The sequence below is a fragment of the Pristiophorus japonicus genome, chromosome 22, assembly GCF_044704955.1.
Source record: "Pristiophorus japonicus isolate sPriJap1 chromosome 22, sPriJap1.hap1, whole genome shotgun sequence".
NCBI lineage: Eukaryota > Metazoa > Chordata > Chondrichthyes > Pristiophoridae > Pristiophorus > Pristiophorus japonicus.
Window position 1 is genome coordinate 41,023,594 of NC_091998.1, and position 20,457 is coordinate 41,044,050.

General features: G+C 44.7%; 1 protein-coding gene across 1 annotated transcript in view; it reads left to right on the top strand.

Annotated features, from left to right (window-relative positions):
- The window catches only part of LOC139234625 (zinc finger matrin-type protein 4-like), a 248,056-nt gene that overhangs the window by 189,802 nt on the left and 37,797 nt on the right, over positions 1 to 20,457 (top strand). Inside the window, exon 5 of the mRNA XM_070865312.1 lies at positions 18,923 to 19,135. Coding sequence (XP_070721413.1) covers positions 18,923 to 19,135 — 213 coding nt within the window. The remainder of the gene's footprint in view (positions 1 to 18,922; positions 19,136 to 20,457) is intronic.

Here is a 20,457-nt window from a genome sequence, read left to right on the forward strand (position 1 = left end):
TTCGAAATGTCCAGCACCAAGAATGTTTTCGTGGATGCTGGGATACTCCCGATCAGGTCGGCTACAGCTGCGACGGTGGGGGCACAGGCTGGGATATTCTTCAAAAGAACCCGATAGTGCACAGTGGCTCTCCAAGAATTGTCCGGTTTCCTAACCGGCCAAATCGGAGAATTCACATGGGTCGCTATGGGTCTTAACACACCCTGCTCAACCAGTGATACCAATGCCGTCTCTAAATCTGCCTCTGCCTCTCTGGAGAAGTTGTACTGTTTCTGTGGTCGGGCCATGGGGTCTCCTTCTACTCTGACCTCCACCCCTGCTACCCTCCCGCAGTCGTGCTAGTGTGTAGCGAATGCCGCGAGGTTGGCTCACATATGCGCTCTGTACTCCACCGGGGTAGAAGTGACCAAAAGCTCGAGGTCATAACTACCCTTGGCTTCATCGTACACACTGTTCCCTTGCCTTCCTTCCCTGGTATAACTACCACCTCCTTCTCCTTTCCCGTGCATACTGCCCCCCAAAGATTGTGATTCCGGAAATCCACCAATATCTCATGGGCCAGTATGAAGTCTGCCCCCAAAATGCCTATTCCCTCTCGTTCCCACCGCATCATGACACATTTCCACTCCTTATGGAGTGTACCCAGATCGATGGCTAACGGGATGGAGAAAGACCCAGTTCGTTCGTTCCCGGTGAACCCTACTAAGTTATATGGTCGGGTTATCCACATAGACAATAGTGCTTGAAGCTCCAGTGTCCAGCAGATAGGTACCTTGCACCTTCTCCACCCCCATCTTCAAGCATCATAACTTAGTGGGCACAGGTAAACGGGCTGAGAAGCCCCTAGTCATGGGTCGGGATTGTTCGGGGTGGATGAGCGTACGCTGTCTGCTGCCACGTCCACCCTGCCCTGCCGGAAAGACTGCACAGAGAGCAGCCACTAATACCACCAACGGATCACTGCTGCTTACCGCCACAGCTGCGGCTTTCTGAGCTGCAACTTTCTGCACTGGTGCTGGAGGATCCCCTTTCCCGCTTCCTTTCTCAGGGACTGGGCAGTCTCTCCTCCAGTGCCCTTTACTCCCGCACCCATAACAACCCTGCTTCTTCTCTGAGCTACCCTCTTCCTGGCGCCACTCTTTTCTAACGTTACCTCCACTAGGCTTTAACTCGTGCACACTGCCCTTTGTTATCCTCACCTCTACCATTCTTAAAAGAGGGAGTTAACTGCTGGATCACACTCTCTTCTGTGGTCTGGGGATCCCTGGAATTGAACCACCCCTCTACTTTGGCCTTGAGCCTGGGCAGGCTGTTCGCCTTTGCAATAAAAGCCAAGATTCCATTGGTCTTCCTGATCACTTGCTGTACCTGCATTCGAACCTTTTGTGTTTCATGCACAAGTACCCCCAGGTCCCGCTGTACTGCAGCACTTTGCAATCTTTCTCCATTTAAATAATAACTTGCTCTTGGATTTTTTTCTGCCAAAGTGCATGACCTCACACTTTCCAACATTATACTCCATCTGCCAAATTTTTACCCACTCACTTAGCCTGTCTATGTCCTTTTGCAGATTTTTTGTGCTTTTCCTCCCATCTTTGTATCGTCAGCAAACTTGGCTACGTTACACTCGGTCCCTTCTTCCAAGTCGTTAATATAGATTGTAAATAGTTGGGGTCCCAGCACTGATCCCTGCGGCATCCCACTGGTTACTGATTGCCAACCAGAGAATGAACCATTTATCCCGACTCTCTGTTTTCCGTTCATTAGCCAATCCTCTATCCAAGTGAACTTTTATCTAGAAGAGGTGTAGATGGAAATGGCGTAATCATCAACCACTGCCATCTGAAAAGATGGGAGCGGTGGTTATGGCCTGAAATTGTAAAACGCAATGTTGAGTTCGGAAGGCTAATTGAAAGATGACCAACCTGAAACGTTAGCTCTGTTTCTCTCTCCACAGATGCTGTCTGACCTGCTAAGTATTTGCAGCATTTTCTGTTCCTATTTCAGATTGCCAGCATCCGTAATACAGTATTTTGCTTTCAAAAGTGTTATTCTGCAGTGACGACACTGGTCATTCGCTTCAAATCAACATAATTTCAGCGAATGTCACCTGGAGTGCTCTTTGCTCAAACTTAAAGGCAGGTCTGTGTCAGCAGGCGACTCGTGGTCAAAATGGACCATATGCAGTTGCTGAACTCAGAAGAAGAAAAAAGATCTTGGCAATATAAAAACAGCATTTAAAGCACACACACTTGAATAATAAATACTTGAACATACTGCAAAAGCTTCTGCTCAATTTGTTTTGAAAAGCATAAATGAATTGCACAGAACATAACTAACAGAAAAAAATAATTGAACTGCTATAATGCAGCTCAAGACGGTACATATAATTCAGAAATTAATTTTGCATAATCCTTAGCATATTGCTGCCATCCAACAAAATAAAGCAATCTTGAAATCTTGACTATTTCTCTTGCTACTCTTGAGACTAATGATGCTTAATAGAGGCAAAGTAAAGTATTGCAGCTTAATGAAAATACAGCTACGCTTCAGGTCATTTAAAACATGTGTTTTGTTTTGGTTAATAACATTCTAGCATATTTTATGCTGAAAAAAAAGCGACACAGGTAATTGCCAACAGACTTCATCTGTTCGCGATTCCCATATTGTAGCATAGAAAGTACAGTGGAAAAGTCTTTTACAATTAGAAACATCTTCATTGAATTCCCGTGGCTTATTTGGTAAAGTCTGAAAGTGACTGACCCACGCAGACCAGACCAGAAGGTCCAAGATTCAACTCTCGGTCTGTATCGAGGTTGCTGCTCTCATACCAGGAGGTGCATGAGACTTGACCTCCGCTCCCTGAGTTGAAGGGCAAATTATGTTGGGCTTCTGCTCCCAATCTCAATCCCAGTGGCTAGTGCTGGAAGTACACATATGGGAATGTCAGAAAGAAATACTTGCATTTATATAGTGCCTTTCACGAGCACCACCAAAGCACTTAACAGTAAATGAAGTACTTTCTGAAGTGTAGTCATTGTTATGTAGGACACGCAGCAGCCAATTTGCGCACAGCAAGCTTCCACAAGCAATGTGAATGACCAGATAATCTGTTTTAGTTATGTTAATTGAGGGATAAATTTTAGCCAGGATACTAGGGCTAACTCTCCTGCTCTTCTTCAAAATAGTGCCGTGGAATCTTTTACACTCACCTCAGCACTGTACTGCAATATCAGCCTAGATTTTTGTACTCAAGTCTCTGGAGCAGGACTTGAACACACAACCTTCTGACTCAGAGGCGAGGGTGCTGCCCACTGAGCCACGGCTGGAAGAGGACAATGCAAGTATCCATCTTCAGTTAATGGTCTCACATGATGCTTTGCAGTTTGGTCTATATGAGACATGTACTGATTCAGAATCACATTCAGACAACAATTCAGATTAAATGTAAGGCAGCAGCTCATTTTTAATGGTACTTAAAAAAAAATAGTATGCATAAGCAAAATTAAAAGTATAATGTACTTTAGTTTGACAAACTTTTATAATACAACAAGGATGTGTTATTTTACAGTTTGCAAATGCTTTCCTGAGTTATTGTCCAGGCTTTCCTGATCATTCTTAATCCACCCTGCAATGTGATGTGAACACTGGTCACATCATCTAACGGATTAGATAACCATTGAAAGCAATGAACTCCAGACCCTACCATACTATAACCACTTGTTCAGTACAAAACTAATGAACCCAATATGTGCAGTTTAAAACTGAAGTGAGTTATGGCTGTGATATCTGAGTTCAGGTGATAGTCACAAACTGCTTGATTGTCTACTTGCTGTGTAGAACTCAAACACAAGTAGAATATTCAGTCTGAGAGTTACAATCATAACTGACTTGAGAAATGCAATCCAGTTCCTAAATACATACATTAACTTTATTCCCCAAGATCAGTAGACAGCTGTATGAAATCAAGATATTTACGAGAGAGAAAAAAAACCTGATGCTTCTTTGCAAGGGTCTGGTTGGCAGATTTGTACAGATACTTCAGAAACTGATGCCTTGACAGGAACAGATATCTTTCAATAGGTTTAGCTTCAGGTGGGTTTGCACTGGGGATGTGGAAGGGTCAACACTGAAAGATTCAGAACTACCCACTGTGCTAGTATCTGGGTTCATTCGAAGAATCCATTAGTGGGTGCACTCAATCAAGCTACAGTTACATTTAACGAGGCTGTATGTGGTAATGCACAGCTGAAGGACTAAGTTATACTGCAAAGTGTGCATCACTTTGAGCTCAGAGATACTGATCTGTGCATCGTTTTTTAAAAATTCGTTCACGGGATGTGGGCGTCACTGGCAAGGCCGGCATTTATTGCCCCTCCCTAATTGCCCCTCGAGAAGGTGGTGGTGAGCCACCTTCTTGAACCACTGCAGTCCGTGTGGTGAAGATGTTCCCACAGTGCTGTTAGGGAGGGAGTTCTAGGATTCTGACCCAGCGACGATGAAGTAACAGCCAATATATTTCCAAGTCAGGATGGTGGGCAACTTGGAGGTGATGGTGCTCCCAAGCGCCTGCTGCCCTTGTCCTTCGAGGTGGTAGAGGTTGTGGGTTTGGGAGGTGCTGTCATGGGAGCTTTGGTGCAGTGCATTGTTGTTTGGATGCAGGTGCAGAGCTCCACTACATTTAATTTTTGGTGTTATGAGAATGCAAGTGGGAATGTCACTTTTTAGAACATTAAAAAATGGAAGCCAAGAGTTCCAATGGAGCACCTGGCAATTCTAAAGTGTGGTTTTGCACTGGATTAGAACTATATCACAACCAGAGGCAAGTCCAAGACTACTTCCAACTCTTCCTTTAACCTTTTTGAGAATGAGATTACCAACCTGACTCCCAAATTACATGGCACTTTTTTATCAATGGCCAAATGGCCTACTCTTGCTCCTATTTCTTAATGTGCATGCAAAACTGGCTAACATCAACAATTAATGGTTTACGGCACAGAGAGATTAGTAAAATATTATGGGGGTGAAATTCATTATCGCCCCATTTGGGGCTGGTAACATCTGGGAGTCCCACCCAGCTCGATAAATTCAGGTTACAACCCCCGGAAGGAAGTGGAACGCTAAAGCTTCCTTCCTGGAGCAGTAACGGGGTGCACACCTCAGCAGCGCTGCACACTTGGGCGCGTAGCGCTGCCGTGTCCGAGGAGCTCGTCCCTCAATTAAAGAGTAGGGCCCACGCTGCCGACTCTGCAATAGAAAAAGGCACCTACCTGAATGATCGCAGCCATGACTCCGCGAAGAAACTGCATGAGGAGTGGCAATGAAAAGGTAAGTTTTTTTTCTGCACTCGGCCACCTCCCCTTTAATTTGAGTGGCCGGCCGCTCAATACCCGTCCCCTGAAGCTGTCGCTGTTATCGCCCCCACGTTGCTTCAGGGAGCGAAAGCCAATTTTGGAGCCGGGGCGATGTGCACGCCAATGACGTCACGATCTCCGGGCGCAGGAGATCAGGACGCAACCCCGTAGCGCCGCCGTTAAACTCCCGCTGAATATGGCAGGAGTCGTTGCCAGTGTCGCACTCAGGCAGGAAGTAATTTGCGTCCCGTTAGAGCCCTCCAGGGGGCGCTAACAAGAGGCGTAAGTTCTCCGAATTTTTAGCCCGATGTTTTCAGTTATGTTCTAACATTTATTTCCCATTAACAGACCTGGTCCTATTCAGTAATCTAACTCATTAGTTGCCTGATCCTGAAGATTAACAATGACTCGGCTTACGGCAATATTGTATGAACGATTATTTTGTTCTGCATTTGCACACTCTCTTCAGAAATGGCACAATATTAAACACAGATCAGTGTTTTTACAAGCTAAAGTGACCAAAATATTAATTTTCAATTCAATGGAATAAATCTCAAAATAATTCAACAAATACTATTTACGTCCAAATATTAACCATAAACGCAGTGAATAAAAATAATGTGCTCATTGTTATTTTCAAGAAATGTCCAAACCATTGGGGGGGGGAATAAAGCCCCCAGATGAGTGGAGGTAAATTTATTTAAAATCTCAAATCCAACCCACTTCCGACCTGCCCACTTACGGATTAAACAGAGGCGGTCAGGGACCAGGCACCCAATCCGCTCTCAAGAGGTGGGTCGGTCAATAAAGGAGGCTGCATACCTCCATTTTAACAGGATTTAAATTTTTAACCCCTGGTGGCTGGATTTTCTGGGGCTCGGGATTCCTGGTAGGTAAAAAGAGGTGAGCAAGGCTGGATCCATGAGGAAAGTGCCTTTACAGCACTGCCTGTGGGCCAGGAGGAGCAGGAGTCTTTTCCCCAGGCCCAACAAGCTAGCCTCCCTTACATACTTTGCAGTAGCTGAGCCCGCCCCACCCCGCATCGCCAACCACACCACCGCAATCTCCTACTCCCCCACCCCTATCTCCGACTCCCCCGTGATGTCCTACTCACTACCCCGATCCCCTACTTCCTCCTGCAATCTCCTACTCCCCCACCCCTCTCTCCGACTCCCCCACCTGCGGCCTCAACTATTTACAATTTATATTAATGACTTGGATGAAGGGACCGAGTGTAATGTAGCCAAATTTGCTGATGAGACAAACATAGGTGAGAAAGCAAGTTGTGAGGATGACGCAAAGCATCTACAAAGGGATATAGATAGGCTCAGTGAGTGGCCAAAAATTTGGCATATAGAATATAATGTGGGGAAATGTGAGGTTATCCACTTTGGTAGGAAAAATAAAAAAGCAAATTATTATTTAAATGGGGAGAGATTATAAAATGCTGCCGTACAGAGAGATCTGGGGTTTCTTGTGCATGAAACGTAAAAAGCTAGCATGCAGGTACAGCAAGTAATCAGGAAGGGAAATGGAATGCTGGTCTTTATTGCAAGGGGGATGGAGTATAAAGGGAAGTCCTGCTCCAACTGTACAGGGTATTGGTGAGACCACACGTGGAGTACTGCGTACAGTTTGTGTCTCCTTATTTAAGGAGGGATATACTTGCATTGGAGGCAGTTCAGAGAAGGTTCACGAGGTTGATTCCTGAGATGAAGGGGTTGTCATTTGAAGAAAGGTTGGGCGGGTTGGGCCTATGCTCCTTGGAGTTTAGAAGAATGAGAGGTGATCTTATTGAAACATATAATATTCTGAGAAGGATTGACAGGGTAGATGCAGAGAGGATGTTTCCCAGCTTGGGGAAATCTAGAACTAGGGGGCATAGTTTCAGAATAGGGGTCGGCCATTTAAAACAGAAATGAGGAGGAATTTCTTCTCTCAGAGGGTCGTGAATCTTTGGAATTCTCTACCGCAGAGAGCTGTGAAGGCTGGGTCTTTGAGTATATTTATGGTAGAGATAGGCAGATTTTTGAATGATAAGTGAGTCGAGGGTTATGGGGAGCGGGCGGGGAAGTGGAGCTGAGGCCATGATCAGATCATCCATGGTCTTATTGAATGGCGGGGCAGGCTCGAGGGACTGTATGGCCTACTCCTGCTCCTATTTCTTATGTTCACCCTCCCTGCGATCTCTGACTACCTCCACCGCGCCGCGATCTCTGACACCATCGCCCTCCTCTGTGATCTCCAACTACCCCCCCATCTCTGACTCCCCCCCCCCCCCCCCCCTCCCCACAAACTCAGAATCACACCACCCCCACCCCACCCCACCCCCACCCCACCCCACGATCGCCTACTTACCTGACATTCACTTTCCGGCTGCTTTCCCGCCTGACAGGCAGTCAGCCTGCCAATCTGGCTGGCTGTCAGGCGGGAAAGGCAACCTGCTGAAAAAAGTTGAAAAGACATCCTGCAGTTAATTTCTGCAGGGCATCCACTTACAGGTTCCCCGGCCCGGAAATCCTTCCCCCCACTCCCTTCACAGACCCAAGTAAATATTGGGGCCATTAAGTCTCTAAATTGGCAAATGAAGCCCATCTTCAATCTCTGATCTCCTTTCAGTCTCAACATCGATTGTAATTAAACCATGATGTATGCACCACAAGCCTTACATTACAGAGTCCCATAGCTGACCTAAAATTAGGACTCAGGATGAAAGTACCAGTGAATTGAAAAATCTTGATGTTTTTTAACCACAGAATATAGGATGTATTTATGTCTGCTTGTTATCAAACACAAGGAGGTTATTCAGCAAGTCGGAAATATCGCCATTAGCAACTTAGTTCAGCAATCACCACCTTGATATTTTAAATTTACATTAGCAATATCACATCCATGCAACAAAAGGGTGTGGAATTGTTGGTGTAAATTGCATATCACATAATGCCTAGGGTGAATTGAGACCAGCAGAATATTGGGGTCAGTTGTTGTGAACTTGTGCAGTGAAAATCACCTTGGATTTGAAGTGCTACAGTGGTGTACAAAACCTTTCTATCACTACACAGCCTCTTTTTAAAATAGCTTCTGGAAAAATAATGATTTTGTTTAAAATACAGAAATGATATAACTCAAAACAGCACAGTTCATTTTGAACGCATCGGGTGGATCTGTCAGAAATGACAAATCAGCAGATACAGAGGCTTAACATTTTCTCAGAAGAAAAATGTGCCTTTTTGCCATTATAATAAGTCCTTTGCAGCAATATTTAATGACATCTCCCTAGTACAGATTTGTTTTTGTCTTCTATGACTTCTAAATTGAGCGAGCAATAATGTCCGAAATGCAGAATAATATATTTAGCAGAAATTCATTTCTAATGAGCAAGCTTGCAGTTTATCATCCCTGTCAGCAAATGTCATGTGCCTTGACATCCCACTTCATCAGCAACCTGCCAGATATCACTCATTCTGGTTTAAAAATGTCCTCCATTTTGACATATGTCATTCTTTATTTAAAAAAATAAACCAAGCTGTTTACGTTTTAATGGTTGCAGTCCACGTCACTCTTGATGATCATTAATGTCACTTTTAACAGCTAGGCAGCCCTCCATCAGCCTTCTTACCCTTTCATAAAACCACCCTGGTGAGGTACTCTGACTAAGCTTAATATACCCACCAGGAAAGGCCAGAAAATAACAAGTTCAGTATAAAATGTGTGCACAATGACAAATAGGGGATGGTCATAGAAAGGATGGAATTCACGGTAGCACAATGGTTATAATACTGGACCCAGACTAATGATACAGAGACATCAGTTCAAATCCCATCACAGCAGCTGGGGAATTGAAATTCAGTTAATTAACTAAATCTGGAATAAAACAAAAGCCAGTATCAGTAATCGTGACCATGAAACTACCGGATTGTCATTAAAAACACATCTGATTCACTAATGTCTTTCAGGGAAGGAAATCTGCCGCCCTTACCCTATGTGTCTATATATGACTTAAGACCCACAAGTCTTGACTTGGTTGACTCTTAACTGCCCTTTGTTGTACCAAACTGCTACAAAAAGAACAGCGTTTTTTTGCAAGGGCAACTAGGGATGGGTAATAAATGTTGGCCTTGCTGGCAATGCCCACATCCCATAAAGTAATTTTTTTAAGTGGCTCAGTACATGGTAACACCCATTACTGAGTGGTAGGTTATGCTCCAACTCTGCCCGTCAAGGTTCTGCAGCGAGTCATTAACCATTGAGGCTCACTCTTTAACAACTCAGTTCTGATCACCTCACCAATTGATTGAATGACTAACTTGCTACACCCGACCTGGCATTGGTTATCCTAATACTTAAGACCCATAATTTCCTCGGATCTTCTGCTACCGTAACTTTGCCGGAAGTGTGGCGTAAACCACATTTCAACCGCACTTCCCGTGAAGGTACGGCAGCAGCGGCATCAAGTCCGAGGAGATTAGAATTCGCACTGCCCATAGAATTTAGTCCTATTGCAAATAGCTTGTTAGTATATTTGCAACTAGTACATCAAAATTATTATTACTGCTTTGTGATTGTCATAATTGTGTGTGATTTGCATAAATGACCACTACCACAAACTGAAAACAACACAAAACAACCCAACGTTTTTAGGTTTGTGCTAAGTTTCTTGCACCCCATGATCTCGTTGAATGGCAAAGGATTGAGGGGCAAAATGGCCTATGTTCCTCTGTTCCCCACTGTAAATGGCACTTTCTAGTAAGCTCATTGGCAAGCGCTCGCAACCAACCAGTGGAAGCAGCGATTATATTGCAATGGATAACAACACACAGCAGATTCAAACTGACCATTTCTTTTCAGTTTTCCCAGTATTTCGCTGAGCAACATCAGAAGAAATCAAATTGTGTATGAAAAGCAATAGTAGGTGGTTGAGGTTAATTGAGGTCGGGCATAAGGCGGCCACGGGTCGGTGCAGACTGGTCGCCATGGAGGTGCCGCCATTTTGGATTTTGCCCTCCTTCAGTTTTGGAGCGCACTGTAAGTGACCGCACTGCCTGTTTTCCCACTGCGTTGTGCATACGCCAACCCCTTACCAACCGGCAGCAACCCCTTTCCAAAATTGCCCCACAGGATATTGTCCCTTTCCGAAATTGCCCCGCGGTACCGGTCGGTACCCCCGACTACATTTTCTGTCGGTATCCTGTGGCGCAGCCACTTAAAGGACAGGTGATGCTCCCTGCGACTCCATTTTATTTTTAATTGTCGGCCGACTGCCAGATTGGGCCGACGGTTGTGCCCGCGGGTTCGGCTGGGCCGCCAACAGGCAGCCTGGCGCCCCCTCTTGGATGCTAAGCCGCTGGCCCGGCCGAAGCCCTCCCTGCTGGGCCAGTGTTCGCCAGCGCGATGAGGTCATCAGCGTGGTGCTGATGACTTGGAGCGTTGGCCACTCCGACCCGTCTCCACTTCCGTCTCGCTAGTGGCGGCTACTCCGACCCAACCGCACTTCCGTCCCTCTCGCCACACCAACAAAGCTCCGACCGAAAACAAGCCAAAGAGCTGAATTTTTCCGGATTGTCCGCCCCATGCATTGGGGCGGACGGAACACTTGGAAAACGGTAGGTGTGACTCGTTTTGGGAGGTGGGCAATTTCGTCCTCCTGATCTTGAGAGTTCATACGATGGCTATAATGACTGTTCTCCAGTCACCTGCCATAAATGACTCTTTAATAGGGAAAGAACTTTGCTGCAATCAACATCCTTAATTATCATCTTCTATTTATAGTTGATTTATTTTCCAATTAAGCGTCCCATTGCCATTTCATGTTTCTTCTAATGTATAACGCTGACTACATGTCAATATAGTAAGAGTTGCAAAGCTATTTGAATCACAGCAACATGATTTTGGTAAATTTCTGGGATCATTACGCTAAGGGCTACCCATATTGGGAATGGAACATTGACTTAATTTTTACACCCACGGGGAAGAACTGCTCTGATCGTTAAATGTAGCAACGCTGTCAATACATTCAAGAAGAAAATACTGAGGATCTTGTTTTGCATAGCCACAGAGGAATTCTTATCCCATAACTTCAACATCACTTTGCAGCACTGTTCTGAAGCAGAGTGCAGGACAATCTAATTAATGAGCCTTTACCCTCATTGCAGATGGGACCCCATCTGCACAAATATTCCATTTGATCCTCTCAAAGGCTCCCAAGTTGTGTCAAATTATAGGCTGGTTTAATTGTACCCACGAGGAACTGGATTAACAAGGATCTTGACATGGGGCAGGAAAGGAGCTTTTTAATCCATCAGACTGGGCTGGATTTACCTGAGGCTCTGGATATGGTAGGGTGTTTTTCTAACCATGTACATCTTTATTTCAATGTACACAATGAAATGTGTGAGAATGGCTCTGATGAAAAATGTGACTGATATTCCTCCCTATGGGAAATTGCCCTTGTACCATTCACCTCCTCAAGAGTGCCCAGTTAATAGTAAAAGTTCAACTGTTCAATTGCTTTTGCCAGTCGACATTGCCTCCCCATTCTGTAGCTATCAGTGCTGTATAAGCATACCACTGCTCTTTATTTTAAATATCTGCAGGGAAAGTTAGCATATTATATATCTGACTTTTAATTTCATTGCCCAAGGCAAATTTCAAACCAGTTCTTCTACGAGTCGTTTGATGTCATTGTGGATGCAGTGACACAAAGACATACTCGGTTTAATAGCATCCTTTCCGATCTTACTAAGAAACAAAGAATTCATTTGTCTCGCTATTAATTATTCAAAAATATCAGTTGATAGCCGTCTTCAATCTCTATGCCTGGCTGTAACAGATAAGTTTCAAGTAAATGAGTTGATAATTTCCTATTTTACCCGCAGTATCCAATAATAGAATGACATTTACTAAGCTTAGCTAAGAAAATGCCAAATGGCCAAACTGTAGAACATTGGTCATTGTTATTTGACAGTATATGAGAAATGTTTATTGGATAAGGTGGTTAAGAAGGCATAAAGGATACTTTCCTTTATTAGTCGAGGCATAGAATACAAGAGCAGGGAGGTTATGCTTGAACTGTATAAAACACTAGATAGGCCACAGCTCGGGTACTGCTTCCATCATCATAGAAACGTAGGTGCAGGAGTAGACCATTCGGCCCTTCGAGCCTGCACCACCATTCAATAAGATCATGGCTGATCATTCCCTCAGTACCCCTTTCCTGCTTTCTCTCCATACCCCTTGATCCTTTTAGCCGTAAGGGCCATATCCAACTCCCTCTTGAATATATCCAACAAACTAGCATCAACAACTCTCTGCGGTAAGGAATTCCACAGATTAACAATTCTCTGAGTGAAGAAGTTTCTCTTCATCTCAGTCCTAAATAGCCTACCCCTTATCCTAAGACTGTGTCCCCTGGTTCTGGACTTCCTCAACATCTGGAACATTCTTTCCACATCTAACCTGTCCAGTCCCGTCAGAATCTGATATGTTTCTATGAGATCCCCTCTCATCCTTCTAAACTCCAGTGCATAAAGGCTCAGTTGATCCAGTCTCTCGTCATATGTCACTCCAGCCATCCCGGAAATCAGTCTGGTGAATCTTCGCTGCACTCCCTCAATAGCAAGAACGTCCTTCCTCAGATTAGGAGACCAAAACTGAACACAATATTCCAGGTGAGGCCTCACCAAGGTCCTGTACAACTGCAGTAAGACCTCCCTGCTCCTATACTCAAGTCCCCTAGCTATGAAGGCCAACATACCATTTGCCTTCTTCACCGCCTGCTGTACCTGTATGCCAACTTTCAATGACTGATGAACCATGACACCCAGGTCTCGTTGCACCTCCCCTTTTCCGAATCTGCCGCCATTCAGATAATATTCTGCCTTGGTGCTTTTGCCCCCAAAGTGGATAACCTCACATTTATCCACATTATACTGCATCTGCCATGTATTTGCCCACTCACCTAACCTGTCCAAGTCACCCTGCAGCCTCTGACCATCATCCTCACAGCTCACACCACCACCCAGTTTAGTGTCATCTGCAAACTTGGAGATATTACACTCAATTCCTTCATCTAAATCATTAATGTATATTGTAAAGAGCTGGGGTCCCAGCACTGAGCCCTGCGGCACCCCACTAGTCACTGCCTGCCATTCTGAAAAGGACCTGTTTATCCCGACTCTGCTTCCTGTCTACCAACCAGTTCTCTATCCACGTCAGTACATTAGCCCCAATACCATGTGCTTTGACTTTGCACACCAATCTCTTGTGTGGGACCTTGTCAAAAGCCTTTGAAAGTCCAAATACACCACATCCACTGGTTCTCCCTTGTCCACTCTACTAGTTACATCCTCAAAAGATTCCAGAAGATTCATCGTAGGCGATCCCTTGACCGAGGATGACTTGCTTCCACATGTGTTCACAGATGTTTCAATGAAGGACCCGATGTTCCAGTCCTGAACTCCAGTTGAGGGGCTGGAAGATGCCTGTGCATGGATTTTTTTAACGTGGGGTGACCGTTGCACATCAGCCACCACACGAGCTTGATAGAGCTAGGCCTTTATCCAGTGGCAAGGATTAACCAGGACGACTGGCAACCTGCTCTGCTGCATGGACCTACTGCGCACACATATCGCAGTGTGGGCAGGTCTGTACTGCCCCTGGGCCCTCGGCTCCTCTGGGCCCCGTACCCTCATTCACCGCACCTCCACCACGATGTTCCAGGGCTCGGCGCTCCAGCTCTATTTATAGCCCCGACCTGCGGTGGTGTTCTCACACAGGTCGGGGCGGCCCACAATGTTCCAGGGCTCAGCGCTCCAGCTCTATTTATAGCCCCGACCTGCGGTGATGTTCTCCACAGATCGGGGCGGCCCATGATGTACTGCTTACAGCTCTGGTCACTACATTACAGGAAAGATGCGATTGCACGAGAGAGGGTACAGAGGAGATTTATGAGGATGTTGCCAGGACTGGAGAATTTTAGCTATAAGGAAAGATTGGATAGGCTTGGTTTTTTTTTCAATGTAACTGAAGAGGCTGAGGGGAGATTTAATTGAAATGTACAAAATTAAAAGGGACCTCGATAAAATGTATAGCAAGGACCTATTTCCCTTAGCAGAGAGGCCAATAACCAGGGGGCACAGATTTAAAGTATTAAGTAGGAAGATTAGAGGGGAGTTGAGAACTTTTTTCACCCTGAGGGTGGTGGGGGTCTGGAACTCACTGCCTGAAAGGGAGGTAGTGACAGAAACCCTCACCACATTTAAAAAGTACTTGGATATGCACTTGATGTGCAGTAACCTTCAAGGCTACGGACCATGAGCTGGAAAGTGGGATTAGGTTGGGTAGCTCTTTTTCGGCCGGCGCAGACACAATGGGCCGAATGGCCTCTTTTTGTGCCGTGAATTTCTACGATTCTGTGATAGATAAACCCAATTACCGTCTGAGATGTTTCGGCCAATGAAAATGATTTCATGGTGTTCACCACTACAATGAACACATGCCATGCCTGGAGAGGTTGGGAGTACATCAACTACCATCAGAGCAAGGCTCGGTTCATTACTAATTGGCTCTCACCTGCCAATCTCTAGCAACACTTATACTTGTCCCGAGGCACAAGTCCCAATGCTCCAGGTTCTAATGCCTGCCTTGTTATACCTTCCAAGCATTCATTCTTTCTTTCCAAATTGTGAAGGCTCACAAATATCACCACCATGAATGTGCATCTGGGGACAGGTGCAGGATGCTGCAATATATATATGCATTTGCATGTGCTATGATAGTGATTTGTGATTCAGAGCAAGCCAGATGATCAACTGTGTATAGGCATCATTACTTGATTTGCAATGGCCCTAATTACCTACCTATGCATTGTCTGTCGAGTGTGGGAGTTTGACTTATGTGAGACGGCAGCAATGCTGTCATGACAATATCAGTCCTGTCCATTGTGTCAACTCTGGATATTAGATTGGAGCTGCACACTGCAAATACTGGATGATTCTTACTCCTGTCAGCATAGTTAATTTTGGTACTGCACCAACGTAAAACCTTTAGTGATGCCATAGCAATTATATCAACGGGAACTCAAAATTAAAGATAGCAAGGTAACTGAAAGCCCTATAAAGGTGGCTGATGTGGGGAATGGAAATGAAATGAGATGCTTTCCTGAGGTAGTGCTGAGGAATATTTAACATGGCCGTGCTTGATGCAGACACATTCCAAAAATGGAAAAGTTTCAATTCCCATTCTGATAAGTGCAAAAAAAATCATTAAAAAAATACATGAAATGAAAAGTAAAATTTGAATTCTGGATAAAAATACTAACTGGTAATAGTGACTTAGAGCTGGCAGTGAAACAACTAAAAAAATGGCAGCAATGAATTTAATATATGTGTTTCAATGTTGATATTCCCACTGTGTGAAAAGTGCCTCCCAGTGCCTGGTTCCACAGTTTTGGTGTATTTATCTTGCAGAACCTGTGTCTTTGTCACTGCACACTCCCGTTGCCAGAGATGATCTGTGTTGCAGAGAAGTTTACCAAAGAGAAAAGGAAAAGAATGCCCACAGTTGACCTCTTTATCTTCTCAAACTACCCATCTATAACTTGCACTTTCTCTTAAATGTACAAAATCAGAGCCAGCTAATTGCATAACCAGCAATCTCATCAGTTCCTGTTCAAATCCCTTTATCAACCCACCCAACCATACCCATGGCTCACTGTCTCTCCTTTATAGAATCATAGAATCTCACAGCACAGAAGGAGGCCATTCGGCCCATCCTGCCTGTGCCGGCTCTTTGAAAGAGCGAACCAATTAGTCTCACTTCCCTGTTCTTTCCCCATAGCCCAACAAATTTTTCCCCTTCGAGTATTTATCCAATTCCCTTTTGAAAGTTACCGTTGAATCTGCACTCTTTCAGGCAGAGCATTCCAAATCACAACAACTCGCTGCGTAATTTTATTTCCTCATGTCAATCTCTGGTTCTCATGCCAATTACCTGGTTACCGACCCTCCGGACACTGGAAACAGGTTCTCCTTATTTACTTCATGATTTTGAACACCTCTATCAAATCTCCCCTTAACTTTGCTACCTTCAACATTTCACCATTCTGGTTCCCGCCATAGGCTACTATCATGGCAGTGCTCTTGTGTGGTTTCAATCCTACCTGTCCTAAATTTTCCGTGAAGGGCCACCATGCTAACCTTTTTCCAAACAATAGGTACATCCCCAGTGTCCATTGGCATCACCGCCTCACAAATATCAACCCTTGTCTGTCGGTCGGGAATAAATGCCATCAATTTCTGGGGATTTATTTGTTTTGAGCCCTCTTGTCCTGCTGAGCACCAACATTTCATTCATGTTAAAGTCATTAATTCCATTGGATTATCACTAATAAAGGAAGAAATGTTGCTTATATCTTTCCTTGTGAATACTTGAAGAAATTTATCATTTTGTATATTAATTATCTTAGGCTTATCCTCCGTTTTGGCCCCCATTGGTTACTTTTAGGGCTCTCACTTCTTCCCTGGCTGGCCTCGTATTGTCATAGTGCTGAAAACATCTCCTCCTGCTATGTTTTACATCTGCTGCAATTAGTTTTTCAGTGCTCACTTTGCCTATCTTCTTTCAGAATCTGAACTAGCATGAATTGTATGTTCCCTAGTATTAGCTTCAGCCTTTTGATGTTAGAGAGGCAGTTCATGATGTTACTCTCTACCTCCAATGGGATGAACTTCTCTGACATCCTCGTGTCCTTGATATACAGGGCTAACCCACCTTCTTTCTCATCTACTCTATTTTCCCTGAACGCTCCATACTCCTCTGCGTGGTATTATCATCCTCTGGAGTCAGCCATGTTTCTCATAAGAACATAAGAACTAGGAGCAGGAGTAGGCCACTTGGACCGTCGAGCATTATTGAATGCTATAAGATCATGGCTGATCTGATCTTTGGCTCAGCTCCACTTCCCTGCCCACTCCCCATAACCCTTGACTTCCTTATCGCTCCAAAATCGGTCTATCTCCACCTTAAATATATTCAAATGACCCAGCCTCCACAGCTCTCTGAGGCAGAGAATTCCACAGATTTACAACCCACTGAGAGAAGAAATTCCTCCTCATCTCAGTTTTAAATGGACAACCCTTTATTCTGAAACCATGCCCCCTAGTTCTAGATTCCCCCACGAGGGAAAAAATCCTCTCTGCATCTACCTTGTCAACCCCCCTCAGTATCTTATATGTTTCAATAAGATCAATAAGACCTTATATTTATACTGAATTCCAGTTTATGTCACAGGCATCTACAGATCAGCCATCTATTCCCAATATTTCTGGTATTTGTGGCTCATCTTATTGTAGATTTGCCTCCTCTTTTGGCCAGTGCCTGTACCTGGAGCGTGGAGGCAGCATGGAGGTCCCAACCTGCGTGAGAACACCAGCGGCAGGTTGGGGCCATAAAAGGAGCGGTGATGCGGCGGCCCGGGAGCAGCGTGGCGGCATGCCACTCCAGGGAGCAGCGAGAACTGGTGCAGGAGGGCGACGGCAGCGAAGAGTGATGTCATCAAGGTCCAGGTCGGTGATTGGAGCGTGGGCAGATACAGCAGGAGCGGCGCGAGACTGTGGAGGGATGTGATCAGGGCCCAGGAGAGGCGTGAGTTTGGGGCCAGGGGCAGCACAGGCCAGCCCACACTGCGTATGTGTACGCACTAGGTCCGTGAAGCAGAGCAGTTCTCCAGTCATCTTGGATAACCCTTGCCACTGGACCAAGACCGAGCTCTGTCAAGCCCGTGTGGTGGCTGGTGTGCAACGGCCACCACACGTTAAAAAAATCCACACACAGGCATCTTCTACCCTTCAGGATGTAGTTCAGGCCCGGAATATTAGGTCCTTCATTGAAACACCTGTGAACTCATCCTTTTTTGGTGTGGAAGCAAGTCATCCTCATTTCAAGGGGCCGCCTATGATGATGATGGTATCTGTAGATCTCTTTGCATTATTGTGTTAGCTGCTTTCCACTCTTCATTCAGTCTTAGTTTGTTTTTCACCCATCTCCCATCTCTCTAGTTGCTCCTCACGCGCTCCATTGTTCAGGTGCAATTCATCTCTCTTGTAATAGTCATTTTTTTCAACCAAACAAAAATCATAACGTCGTTCATATTTACAGTGGTATCGGTCGAACGAATATGAAAATGAATATGTAAAATCTGGCTTGCACTTATCATCTCCATGTGTTGGTCCATGTTTTTTAAATATATGTGGGAAACTTATAAACCAAACCACTTATAGGGTTTTTACCAAATGGTAGGCTAAACCAAATTTAATGAGAGGCTGCTATTGACAGAAATAATAGGACACTGATAAAAGCTTTTTCACCAAACAATATAAATGCTATGACGGTGATGTTAAACAAAACTGATAGTAGTAACCATCAGATAGTGAAAATTAATGTAATGGGTTGGGAAATCAGTTTAATCTATTTGACAGAAAAGTGAAAGTATTGAGTATTCAATCCTACTTTACAGCATGATGTTTTATTTTCAGTATTTAATCCCTTTTATTCTTTTTTTCTTGTCACAGAACCAAAGCAGATTTCCTCAAGTCCCACTCCAATAACAAATCCATCAAGACAGAGGAGAGATTCGGACAGGTTCTGTCAGCTCTGTAATGCCTGGTTTAATAACCCAATGATGGCTCAACAGCACTACGATGGTAAAAAACACAAGAAGAATGCAGCGCGAGCAGATTTATTAGAACAACTCGGTCAGACACTCGACCCCGAAGCGCTCAGAGGTAAACCTTTGAAACCAAATTACACGGAGTTCAAGTTCATGACATTTCATCTCTACGGTCAGAGTCCTCAGGGGAAGGGTAATGGTACAGTACATTGAGAGCATCAGTGCATGCTATCACAGAGTAACCCGTCACCAGCTCAGTTACACTATTCCATTCAGTTTATAGACTCAGTGTTCACAGTTTGGGGAGGTGTTGAACAGAGACGAAGGTATTTTGCCAAAAGGAGGAATAAATAAATTAATCAATCAGTGGAAGAGTTGCTTGTGTGAACTGCTTAGTGTCTAATTTGGAACACTTTTGACATGTTCTCCTAGTCTTTGGTTGCCGAAAGAATAAACACTCTAACGGACTGTGTGACTTAGGCTTACAAATCAGATTTATTAGAAGTAAATGTCAACCATGTAGCTAATACGGCACCTCTGACAGTGCAGCACTCCCTCAGCACTACACTGGAGTGTCACTAGATTTTTGCACTCAAGTCTCTGGAGTGGGAAGTGAACCCACAAACTACTGACCAAGAGGCAAGGGTGCTACCCACTGAGCCACGGCTGACAAGAGAGGTATAAGTAAGAAATTCTGCAACCAAATGAAATTTGATATACAGGTTGAACCTCCCTTATCTGGCACCCTCGGGACCTGGCCTGTCTCTGGATAAGGGATTTTTCCAGATGAGGGGTGGTCACATTAAATTAAGATGATACAAGTACTGAGCGAGGGGGTATCGGGGCTGGCTGGCTTGGGGCTGGGAGTGTGGCAGAGAGATCATGGTGGTGGGGAGTGTGGCAGCGAGGAAGGACTCCAATTTGTTCATGTCGGAGTTCTGCACATGCGCCACCTGGTGGCCAGGAATGGTTCTGGACGAGGGGTGGTTCCGGATAAGGGAGTTCTGGATAAGGGAGGTTCAACCTGTACTAACTTCATGCTAATGTTTGACATTTACTTCTAATAAATCTGATTTGTAAGCCTAAGTCACACAGTCCGTTATAGAATGTTTATTCTTTCGCCAACCAAAGACGAGGAGAACATGAGCGGGCTTTTGCCAATTTAATCAGCTAATTAAGCTGTCTGCCTACCCTCCTTACCTAGTGAGATCAGGGAAGAAAAACGTCCTCCTTTTCAAACCCCTCCATGAGTTTTGGTTCACCCTACCTCAGATTCACGTCAGCCATATGTCACTGCCCACATACTCTGCTCCCAAAACACTGGTCTGTTCTCCAATCAGTGCTCACCCTTTCAGTCATTACTCTGTGGCATTCCTTCCAGATATCTCTGTGCCTTGCCATCCTCACTCCCCGCTTTCTAACATTCAACTTTCAGTT